Raw genomic sequence first — 12,745 nt, 5'->3', positions numbered from 1 at the left:
ACACTTGAGATTTCAGCAAAGAAGAGGCAGAGTGAACAGGAAGTCTGCTTTAAATACCAGTGCATGCAAACAGCAATACATACCTCAAACATATGCCATTTTCCACATTCTGCCAGATAGAACCAACCCCATTGTGTTTCGGAAACATCCATTTCCTCTTGTACGTCACTTTTACTGGTACTGGGCTTCCCCACTGTTTGCGTAGGTAGGCCATGTTCAACCTGAAATAGCAATTAGAATTGTGCAATTATCAACACACACTACACTGCAATTACATTCTGTTTAGCATTCTACCTTTCCAGTAACTCACAGAATAATTTCACTTCAATTGAAATATATACTGTAGAATGACACCTGTGTGTACATGGAACACAAAGTATGTGATCCTCATCCTTATTCTGTTCTTTCCAATGCTTCTAATAACGATATACAAATATATCAATGGTGACTCTAGCATAGAGAAAAAAACTATTCTATTTCAGGGAGCTCCAGAGAACACGTGGCCACTCAATGAAACTGGAGGAGAAGCACTTCAAAAACGTAGAGTTCATTACCCCAACATTTCATATTCATATGATGTGCCTGCTGTACCATGTACTTGTATGAGAAAGTATCCTGTTCTCTTTGTATTGCTTTATGTGAAAGCCTTGGTGTTCCTGCCAGTGCCCTTGCTTTCCTTAAAAAATGATCACACTAAGCAGGAGAGCACAGCTTGGTCAGTTCTCTAGCTATGCTGGGAACTATGTGTACTCTACTTCAATAATCAGACTTGTCCTGACACGCCCCCCTCTGCACAGCCTATCACTGGGAAGGTTGTTGTGCTGCTGCTTCTCCTCCTCCCCCCAGTTCTTAAGCAGCTGAGAACAGAGGGAATATGATCACTTATAAAAAAGGAGAAAAAAGTATTTATAAAATTTTTATTTTATAAAAAATATATATGTTTTGCCTTTCATTTACAATCACTTTAAGCTATACAGGGGGTTCTTTACTGTCAGAGCGTTAAGGATGCGGAACTCCCTTCTACAATCAGTGGTGTCATCGGGAAGGGTCGATAGTTTTAAAAATACTCCTAGATGGGCATCTTAGCAAATGCAATATACAGAGATATGGGAAATGATAGTGACATAAACACACACACACGGGTTGAACTGGGTGGACTGGTGTCTTTACTCTTCCATGAACTATTAGTGCACTAACACACAGTGCACTAGCACGATAAACCTGCTGTTCAGTTAGTACTATAAGACCCCTTTCACACCAGGGCGTTTTGCAGGCGCTATAGCGTTAGAAATAGCGCCTGCAAAACGCCCTAAAGAAGCTGCACCATTGTGTGTAGTGTGAAAGCCCCGAGGGCTTTCACACTACAGCGGTGCGCTGGCAGGACGTCAGAAAAAAGTCCTGCCAGCAGCTTCTTTGGAGCGGTGAAGGAGCGGTGTGTTTACCGCTCCTCCACCGCTGCTGCCCATTGAAATCAATAGGGCAGCGCTGTAATGCCGCCGGCAAAACGCCGCTATTGCCGGCGGCTTTAACCCTTTCGCGGCCGCTAGCGGGGGTAAAAGCGCCCCGCTAGCGGCCGAAATGCGCCGCAAATTATATTTTTAGCGCCGTTTTACCGCCGACGCAAGGTGCGGTGTGGTGTGAAAGGGGTCTAAGCGCAAGGTAAAAATTGTATTTTGTATGAAACACAACCCAATGCAGTGTAAAAACAGATCCCAATGCACAGCACAATGCACATACCAAGCGTTATGGTGTGTTGAGTTCTTATAAAAAGGGTTATGTACTTTTTTTTCCCCCCAATCAGGTGTGGTAGACCATTTTCTCCTATAGCTCAATGTACAATATGTTAAACTGAATAAAAACATTGTTTTTTTTGTTTTGTTTTTTTAATGATAAACATGCCATACGTCTCTGCTCTGTGCAATAGTTTTGAACAAAGCAGCTCTGAACCTCCTCTTCTGGGATCCCCTTCCATCCAACAGATGAAATTCATTCGGAAAACAGACCGCATAGCCCAAGAAATTAAGCAAGGCCACCTCCTAATCTGTGGCGACTTAAACTTAGCAGTGGATATTCATATGGACACCACTTCAGGACCAAAGCGGAGGGATTCTCCCCTGAAACAATTCCTCCCATCATAATATTTATTCGATGTCTGGAGGGGTCATCATGGGTCGAAAAAAGATTACACATACTACTCTCCACATCACAGATCTTATTCGAGAATAGATAGGTTCCTCACTGATAAATGGTTACTACAAAAAATTAGTGCATCTGTAATCCACACCATGGCGTGGTCAGACCATGCGCCAATCTCAGTTTCTATCAATGACACGAACCACCAGAGGAATACTATGGCGTGCTAATAACTACGTACTGCAACATCCATCCCACTCCCAAGAAATTGCAGCTCACCTAAATGAATACTTTGAACTTAATGGCTCGGTGGGGGACCCCGCAGTGGTGTGGAACGCAAATAAAGCTGTAATTAGAGGTGTTATAATGAAGCTTAGTTCCCTTTGCAAAAGAAAGAGGACGCAGCGTCTTGACCACCTGACCTTACAAATAGCCAAAATTGAAAGCCTACACAAAGCTAACCCGAACCCAACTCATTTGGCCCAATTATTATCACTATGACAGGAAATGAGAACACTCCTTCTCAACTCCTTTGAGCAAGTGCAACAGAAACTCAAAGCCATCTCATACTCTACCCCTAACAAAGCATGGGAAAAAACTGGCACAACGTCTGAAAGGACAAAGAGCCAAAACTAATATAACTCACCTATTCCACCCCCACTCTAAGCAGAAACTGACCAACCCTTAAGACATAGCCAATGCATTTAGCGACTATTATAGCGACCTCTATAACATAAACCGAGACCCAACCACGTTCCATCCCTCACAGGAAGACATAGACATATTCCTACAACAAATTTCACTTCCCAAATTGACTGAACAACAAATAACCTCACTGAATGAACCCTTTACTGACCAAGAAATCCTTGCAACCATACATTCATTATTGAGAGGGAAAGCCCCTGGGCCGGATGGCCTGATGGGAGAATACTATCAGCAATATTCGAACCAACTGATCCCATACCTGACGCAACTCTACAACGACGCTGCCTCCTCTTCCATGTTCCCTAAGGAAACCTTGAATGCAATCATAGTTACAATCCCTAAACCAGGGAAAGAACCAACGGCTCCTCAAAACTTCTGCCCCATTTCTCTTTTAAATCTAGATGTAAAGATCTACTCCAAGACCATTGCTAGACGCCTACTAGAGAAAATGCCAGGTCTCATCCATCATGAGCAGACCGGGTTTACTAAAGGGCGACAGGCGCCGGATGCCACGAGAAGCATGATAAACTTGATACACCATGCCGAATCCACCGGAACACCTTCTCTGCTGCTCTCTTTAGACGAGAAGGCGTTTGATAGGGTACATTGGCTATATCTACAAAAAGGTGCTCCTCAAGTTTGGCTTTAGAGACCACATCTATAGAGCTATTATGGCACTCTACTCCACCCCCTCAGCGCAAGTCTTCTCTGCAGATATGTTATCCCACTCCTTCCCTATAACGAACGGCACTCGTCAAGGGTGCCCCCTATCACCGTTAATATTAAATTTATTAATGGAGCCCCTAGCGGAACATGTACGTTCAAATCCCTTGCTCACAGGCCTGACAGTAGGCAGCACCTCGCACAAAATTAGTCTCTTTGCGGACAACGTCATCCTGATCCTATCTGACCCTACCACCTCATTGACAGAAGTATGTAAAATACTAGACAGATTTGGGGAAATCTCCTTCTATAAACTCAATACTTCTAAATTGCACATCCTAGACCTTAATCTAGACGCCACATCCAAACACTTGCTTCAGGCACAACATCCTTTTAATTGGCCAGACAAAAGCATTCCCTACCTTGGGATCCTCCTTACTAGATCGACCAGACAGCTCTTCTCAACCAACTATACACCTCTGCTAATCAAACTACAAACGGACACTCAAATCATCCTCAAACATGAATTATCATGGTCCGGTAGACTTGCAGCACTTAAAATGCTTCATCTGCCACAAATCCTCCACCTATTCAGAACCATTCCCATCCCAGTTACCAAATACTTCTTTAAATCCCTCCAAACCGTATTCAACAAATGCATATGGAAGGGGTCTAAGCCCAGATGCGCACACTTCAAACTCCTGAAACACAAACTAGCGGGCGGATCAGGAACTATAGACTTTGAGGACTACTACATAGCCTCACTGTTGGAACCATTGGCCGATTGGTTCCGCCAGCACCTTACCAAACTGTGGAGCGACATTGAAAATAGATCACTGATACACCCAAATCTCAAATGGTGGCTCCTGAGCACTCCCTTAGGAGCTAAAGTACCCTCGGCAATTCCCCCCCACCATGATAGCCTCAGTCAAAGCATGGCAACAACTGATCTGTGACAACACTAACTATCCTAACAATCCAAGCATACCTATCCCAATAGAAACCTTGCATCATATATCCCCTGACTTATCCCTGACTCATTGGTCCAAGAGAGGTATCCTATCTATTCACCGTCTACTCCACAACTCCCAAATGAAATCTTTCACACTACTACAGAAAGTTTCACCTGCCCTCTATGGATTTCTATACATACATCAGAGTCAGAGTCAAACATTGTCTTGGGAAAATATCTCTGCCCCTGTACACGATACAACCGAAAGCGTGGGACTACTTAACCACCACAACCCCTAAGCAAAAAGGAATTTCTCTATTTTATAATCTACTGCACCAAAAACTCAATTTTACCAAATCAACCCCTCATATCCACTGGGAAAATGACTTAGGCCAAGAATTTACAGAACGACAATGGCAACATGCACTACAGTCTGTATACAAAGCCACTAGATGTTCTGCACTATGGGAACTCACCCAAAAACTATCTTTTAGATGGTACTTAACCCCTTCCAAACTGGCATCATTTAGTGCCAAAGTTCCGGATACATACTGGCGCTGTAACTCAACCAAAGGTGATTTCATATAATGTGGAAGTGCACTCATATACAAACCTACTGGGGAAACATCTTTGCAATTCTATCGGACATAATGAGTCAACATAACCCCAACACCTGACTTAGCACTATTGAACCTCAATATAGATTCGATACCCCAACATGCTAGACATGTAACCACACACATTCTTTTAGCAGCCAGATTGAATATAACCAGATTATGGAAAACAAATAGAACCCCGACCGTTGAACACACATTGGACATGGTAAACTTACAATATGGCTACGAAACAACAATGGCTTCTAGTGCAGGTAATATAACTAAAAGCCAACGCTCATGGTTGCAATGGGAGCTGTGGTCTGGAGCTGAGAAATTACTTTGAAATTCCTTTGAACTAGATGACAATTTGTTCTTAAAGTCATGATGCGGTAGTTTACCTCCTTTGTCTTTGTATTGCTTGAATATAGGTTGCACATTATCGAATCGCAAACCTGCCCAAGGTAACAAAAGAGCTCCCATTTGGGGTTCCTGGGGGAGGGAAACACCACAACCGCCAGACAACCTATACTTTCAAACTTTATTTTATACGCTCATTTCCTGTTGGTTATTACATACATACATACATAACTGTACCTTTTTGACCTACAACTCTATGTGATTGTTGTAAAATATATACATTGTCTTTCTCTGTTATTGGAAATTATCAATAAAAATCTATCGATGAAAAAACGAAAAAAGGTGTCACACCAAATTGAATGGCGGCGTGCGATTTGGTACCCACAAACACATGAGTCTGTAATCGGCATTTGGGGAGCCATTAACATTACATTGACACCCACAGCAAATCGCAAAGGCAACAAATTATGAGCATGGTACAGTACACGCATGTGAAAAGCACCATTCCCGTGCTCTTGCGTGAACTGGGCATCAAGTATGCTTTTCATATTTTCGCTTTAATAAATGTTTTCTTGATTCATTATGCTATTGACCCTGAACATTAATTTGGTGATGACATTGATATTCTTTCATAGGGATGCAGTTGTCACTCATCCCGGATCTAATCCTTCAATTTCTGCATTACACTTTCCAGGTGAACCGCGATTCCTTGACCTCCTGAGCATAGTTTGTAGAGGATAGAGAATCTGCTCTATGATTTCTGCTTCCTAAATGCCTGACTATTCCAAGTGTAGTTCATGTCCCTCATAAAATATTATACTTACCACCTGTGCCATACTCTACAACTTTGCTAAAAAAGAGAGAGTCTTCCTTTAAACTTCCATATCACACAGACAGTGCGCAATCTCCATGCAGATTGAATTAGTACAAATGTGGCTGTAAAAAAAAAAAAAAAAAAGAAAACATTGATAAAATCAAACTTTTCAGAATTAAATATTTTCTAGGTGCATGATATCTGTACAGTGTCTAAGGTCCGGTTCACACTGAGGCAGCACGACTTACAGCGCGACTGCCTCAGGCGACCTGGACACGACCGCTGCGGCGACTTGCAAAACGACTTCTGTATAGAAGTCAACGCAAGTCGCCCACAAAGTCGTACAGGAACCTTTTTCTAAGTCGGAGCGACTTGAGTTGTTCTGATTAGACCGGTTCCGTTGTACAGAACGGGACGCTACTTGTCATCCCAGTGTGAACCAACCCTGAGTGCCCGTTCACATTACCGCGACTTGTCAGGCGACTTAGCCGCCTGACAAGTCGCGCTCCGTTCTGTACTACGGAACCGTTCTAATAGGAGCGACTCAAGTCGCTCCGACTTAGAAAAAGGTTCCTGTAGTATTTTCGGGGCGACTTCAGGCGACTTGCATTGACTTCTATACAGAAGTCATTTTGCAAGTCGCCGCTGAAGTCGTGTGCAGGTCGCGTCTGTGAGACGCGCTGCAAGTCACGTCGCCCCTGTGTGAACGGGCACTTAAGCGGTGATGTTTGTATTCTTTTCAATGATTGAAACATATCATATAGCATATCAATGCAATATTTTGTATCTAGATTTTCAAGTAAATGTTGAAAGCAATGTGCATGGGTGCGCTCCTGACACTGGATCTGCTATACTCATACAATCCATGTCCTGATTAAAGGACTGCTTTGCTACCTTTCACCATTATGGCATACTGAAAGGACAGTAAGGACGTGCATGTTACTGCAATTCATAATAAGATTATCCAGAGGAAAGCCACACAAGCACCAGGAGAACGTGCAAACCTACTCAAACTATCCAATCAGCCAGGCCCTTGTTCGACATAGTTAAAGAGTTAAGCTCTGGTTCACAATGATGCGGTTTTGCATGCAATTTGGCATGTCAAATTCCATGCCGAATCGGCGAAAATGGCAACGTCCAAATCGGTGTGACTTTGTACTACTTTTGGCGATTTCGGGTGCTATTTCCATTGATATCTGCACGATCTGTGCAGAAATCAGCACAGATGTCTCTGAAATCGCCCCCAAAGTCGGGACTGACATGTGGGAATGAACTTACACAATTTCATTCCCGCAGTCAGTGTGACCCAGGGCTTAGGGAGATTGTACATCCCGACTAACATGTGCAGTGAGCTTTACAAAAATGCAATTTGTCATGACTGTAGGGCTGAAACAACTAATCGATTATGAAATTAATCGATTACTACTTTCATAATCGATTAATCACCAGTAACATATTGGGGTTAAAAAAACTAAAACGAGCCCTTTATAGTACAAAAAGAGCAAATAATCTCTACTGTAAATATTACTCACTGTTCTACAGTAAAAAAAATGAACCCCTTACAGTAGTGATTATCTGCTTTTTTTCTACCATAAAGGGCTAATTTTAGGTTTTTTAACCCCATTATGTTACTAAACGTCTTAGACCTGGTTCACATCTATGTGTTTATTGGTGCTTTTTGCAGAAATGTACTACAGTTCATTTACATGGTTTCCTATGGGACACGTTCACATCTGAAAGGGTCAGAGACTTTTAAACGCAAAATGGTGCTTTATTGGTTCAATATACTTCAATAGAGAAGCTACAGAAAAGAATGTAATGCGTTTTTGTAGCAATTTATGTTTTTTAATCTGCCCCCAAAAAAATGCAAAAGATGCAAATTGCAGTAAAATCACGTGCGCAGAAATCAAAAAACGCACAGCCAAAAGCACTGCAGAAACAGATTAAAAGCAAACTGCATAGGTGTGTACCGAGCCTTATGCTGGTCACACCGATCAATTTTCAGATGAGAATATTCAGATGAAAAATCTTTGTACATTCGCTGAATGAAAGAATTTTGTTTGAAATTTTCACTTGTTTTTAACATTCCGTTTTTAAAATGAATGTCATTTCTGAACGAAAACCACATACACGGTCTGAAAATTCCTTTGACTAAGAAGTTTTCTATCATTTCCAAATTTTTCCATCACTGTGGTTGAAAATGAACGTTAATTTGACCCACTTTTTTTTTTTTTAAAGGTTATTAACTGATTAATTGAAACAATAATCAGCCAACTAAATGATTATGAAAATAATCGTTAGTTGCAGCCCTACATGACTGTTCAAAATTGCATGAGAAGTCGCACCCTATTCTCGGTAATGCAGATGTTCAAATCGTTGCAACTTGAAAAAGGTTGCTGCACTACTTTTCTGCAATTTCATTGCAACTTGCATTAACTTCTGTTAAAGTGGAGTTCCGGTGAAAAAAGGTTTTATTTTTTATTTTTGATCCTAGTATTATTGCTAATGAAATGAAAATAATGCCCTGTACTAAAGGACCGGTTTTCCCATCGGAATAAACGCTGAAGGTTTTTCCGACGGAATTCCGCTGAAACTGTCTTGTGTACACAAGATCACACCAAAGTCCGATCGTTAAGAACGCGGTGATGTACAACGGGACTAGAAAAGGGAAGTTCAATAGTCAGTAACCAATAGCTTCCGTCCCATACTTGCTTCAGAGCAAACAATCAGTGCCAACAATCAGTGCAAATTAGTGATGCCAGTCGTTTTTGGTCCGTCAGAACAACATACAGATGAGCGGTTTTCCAGATAGGAACTGGTTCCATCGGAAATATTTAGAACATGTTCTATTTCTAGGTCCATCAGAATTTTCTAAATAAAAGTTTAATGAGGCATACGATCGGAATATGCGATGAAAAGCTTCCGTCTGACTTTTTCCTGACAGACATTCCGCTCGTGTGTATGTGGCATTAGAGTATACAATGATTTTGATAGATTGTTCAAAGATATAAATTTCTGTAATATTTAATTCCTCCGTTTGTGGCAGTTTCCATCATGAATGTGGGCATGTGAAGCCCAATTGAGATAGCTTCCTGGAATATCTTTGGAGAGGTGCATGCTGGGTAACCAGCATTCACCTCTCGATCTCGTGCATGCGCGATTCAACGGTGGCCATAGCGACGACTGTTTGTGCTGCCCACAGACTCCTGGGAAATGATGTGCCATTATTTCCCAGGAGCATAGGCGAGGGAGGAAGTCTCGAGGAGCTCCGCAGACCAGGAAGTGGAAGATTATATGGACTACATAGCAACAGGGCGTTTAGGGCAAGTATAAAAAATAAAAATAAAAAATTCCTTCAAATGTTTGCTTATAGATTAAAAGGAGTCTTTTAAAGGAAAATAATGTTTTTTTTGTTTCAGTTTCAAACCTTTGTAAATAAGTAAGTTTTCTCCTTCACTGATGGGGTTACACTGATGGGCAATGATAAGGCGGCACTGATGGGCACAGATGAGGTGGCACCAATGAGGTGGCATTGATGGACACTGATATGTGGCACTGATAGGCGGCACTGATGGGCGGCACAAATTGCACTGATAGCTGGCACAGATTGGCATGGATTGGCGGTACGAATGGGCATGGATAGGCGGCACAGATGGGCATGGATGGGCACTGATAGGTGGCACGGATGGGCACTGATAGGCGGCATTGTATTATAATATACTGTACTAATGGATGCCAATCAGTGCCAAACAATAATGCATGCCAATCAGTGATGCCCATTGTGGGCACTGATTGGCATCCATTGTGGCACTGACTGGCATCCCTGGTGGTCTAGGGTGGCATACCTTGTCCTGGGCATCCATGGTTGCATCCCTGGTGGTCCAGTGTGGGCATCCTCGGGGGGCTGTGCTGATAATCGATCAGCACAGACCCCCCCCCCCCCCCCCCCCGTCAGAGAAGCAGCCGATCGGCTCTCCTCTACTCGCGTCTGACAGACGCGAGTGTGGATAAGCCGATCACCAGCTCTTCCTATTTACACTGTGATCAACCGTGATTGGACACGGCTGATCATGTGGTAAAGAGTCTCCGTCGGAGACTCTTTACCGAGATCGTAGTTGCCGGGTGTCAGACTGACACCCCGCAACAACGATCGCCGTGATGCGCGCTCAAAATCCTGATCATGTCATATGACGTCCGGTCAGGATTATGAAACCACTTTGAAACCACTTTGCCACCGTCATTTTGTTATAGGGCGGGCAGTGTGTGGTTAAAATCACTCAAAAACAGCTTGCCCCAGGGCTTAAAGGAGAAGTACAGCCTAAGCTTGTTTGGATGTACCTCTGTGGATTGCAGGAGTGGAGTTTATTCTGCACTCCCGTGACCAATTTTCAGCAGACAGCAGGCCCACAGCCCAGCTGACATCACAGAGCCAGTACAGGCTGGGGAAAGACTGCGACAATATGGTTGAGATCCACCCATAACCCTGGACCGGGGCCTGGGTCAGCCTCTCAGTGAGCTGCTGAGAGCCCGAGCCAGTCGCTCTCACCCCCTCCACAGCCCGGGGGGGGGGGTGGCGCAGAGCAGACAGCGGTGACTGACAGTCGCCAGATCTCTGCTCAGGGAACTCTAAGAACTGAGCGATCAGGTGTGTTTAATCGCTTGGTTCTCAGTCTTAGAGCCAGTGAGGGATAGATGCAGCATCCACCTAGATGATTAGGATTTAAAAAAAAAAAAAAAAAGGAAAAAAATCCTTTACTCTTCTTTTAAACTTCTCTGCAGTAACAACGTTTACTTGTTTTGGTCCAAGCAAGTATCTGCATAAGAATCCAAAACGCTTGCTGTATCAATCCTTATGACTCTCAGTTGGACCTGGGTCCAAGCTGTATGGATTTAATTGTCAAAACCTCAAATGTCCACTGAGGCTGTGGTAACTGACAGCTGAATGGAGAGGGAGAGCAGTTTTTTGGCGGTAAGGGTCGAGGGGCAGAACTTTGGGCCTCATGTACAGCCTAAGCCTAGGGCGCAATTGGTGCAGCAACTTAAAGTGGAACTCCAGCCACAGATCTCTTCACAAATCTATAAGGCTAGGTTCACATTAGGCCATGCTCTGAAAAATTAGCTGCAGTGGATCGTTTTTCAGAGTGCAGCTAAGCAGCTAATGCCCAGCATTCAGATGGCCTTCTTAATGCCTTTTTTTATTTTTTTTTGGGCCAAAAAGCATTTTATAGTGATATTAATGTGCCGCAACTGACAGAGAAGCATTTGGCTTGAGGTTGTGAGCCAATGACGTTAGCCTAGGTTCCCATTGGTACATGCAAAACACTGCATGCGATTCGCACAGGAATAGCACCGCACTCCTGTGCACATCACATGCGATGTCTGTGCAGTGTGATTTGAGCCATACATTTTGAATGACTTAAATCGCATTGGATCCACACAAAAATGGTGCAAGATTGTTTTTTTTTTTCCCCCCACACATGAATCGCATCACATGGGTGTTCCAAACAACGCAATGCGATTCTGGCAATCGCACTGCATTTTTTTTTTGTTTTGGGGGGTGTCATTAATCTAACATTGACACCCGCAGCAGATTGCATGGATGCTGTGTGATCGCTTTGGTGTGTGATACAATGTAAGGAAACGCAGAAAATCTTGTGCATTTCCCATATCGCATCAGCATGCACCAAGGCTGAATGGCTGAGACTGACAGACGGTGCCCCCCGTCAATTCGATATGCCCCCTTTGCTGTGGCCACAATGCAAAGCATCACAGGTGCGACATGTGAGCGGCTTCCTCTGGCCATATTCTACACTTTAGGTGGGCAATCGTGGGTGGTAAACTGTGGCTCAGCTGCCTGTTTTTACTGGCTGCCTAAGAAGGGGGGGGGGGGGGTTACCTGTTGTCAGGTGCACCAAATTCTCAGCCTGGTTCTGTTGTCTCCGGATACTACAGCTAGCGCTGGCCATGATGGTGGCGACTCTCGTACAGGGGAGCCATCGTGTCCTCTATGTACATTGTTTTCTGGTCAGAGGTAGAAGTGTCCCCTGGTCATCAAGTTGTCATACCGCCGGATGTCCCTGGCAGAGGTCAGCTGATCTATTGCTGGCTACTCAGGAGTCAAGGACCTGCCATACAGGAACACACTCATTCATATCTCTCACATAGCTGTGTCAGCTCTCCCGGAAATGCTGGAGATCCCCTGTCTTTTCCCCGCATAGACAAGCCGTCTCCCGGAATCACAGTGGCTTTCTCTTCTGAAGCCCCGCCCACCCACATCAGCTGATTTCTGTATGCGTTCCACGGCTGGCTGGCTGGCTGGCAGGCTTCCTCCGGGTTGCCTAGTTACGCCTCGGCCTGGCACAGACGCTAGAGGGTATAAGTAGGTACAGACAGAAAAAAAGGAAGTTCTATATGCTTCTAACTATATTTTTATATTTTAGAGGATCATACAAGCCATCTTCTAGGCCTATGAAGCGTAATATTATCGTTGGCTTTCTTGTCTTCAGTACAGGAGAGCGGCGGCCA

The 12,745-nt window shown here is 43.7% G+C and overlaps 1 protein-coding gene across 1 annotated transcript in view; it reads right to left on the bottom strand.

Moving 5' to 3' along the window:
• The window catches only part of PARP11 (poly(ADP-ribose) polymerase family member 11), a 40,327-nt gene extending 27,811 nt beyond the window's left edge, over positions 1–12,516 (bottom strand). Inside the window, exons 1-3 of the mRNA XM_077468517.1 lie at positions 12,117–12,516; positions 6,231–6,342; positions 84–221 (exon numbers count right to left, since the gene is read on the bottom strand). Of these exons, the coding sequence (XP_077324643.1) occupies positions 84–221; positions 6,231–6,242 (150 nt within the window). The 5' untranslated portion in view covers positions 6,243–6,342; positions 12,117–12,516. The remainder of the gene's footprint in view (positions 1–83; positions 222–6,230; positions 6,343–12,116) is intronic.
• Between the last annotated feature and the right edge of the window lie 229 nt (positions 12,517–12,745).

Source organism: Lithobates pipiens, unplaced genomic scaffold, assembly GCF_037356315.1.
Source record: "Lithobates pipiens isolate NorthernLeopardFrog02 unplaced genomic scaffold, aLitPip1_a1.2 Scaffold_8, whole genome shotgun sequence".
Classification (NCBI taxonomy): Eukaryota; Metazoa; Chordata; class Amphibia; order Anura; family Ranidae; genus Lithobates; species Lithobates pipiens.
The sequence above is the reverse complement of the archived record's forward strand: the minus strand, read 5'-3'. Positions and strand labels throughout refer to the sequence as shown.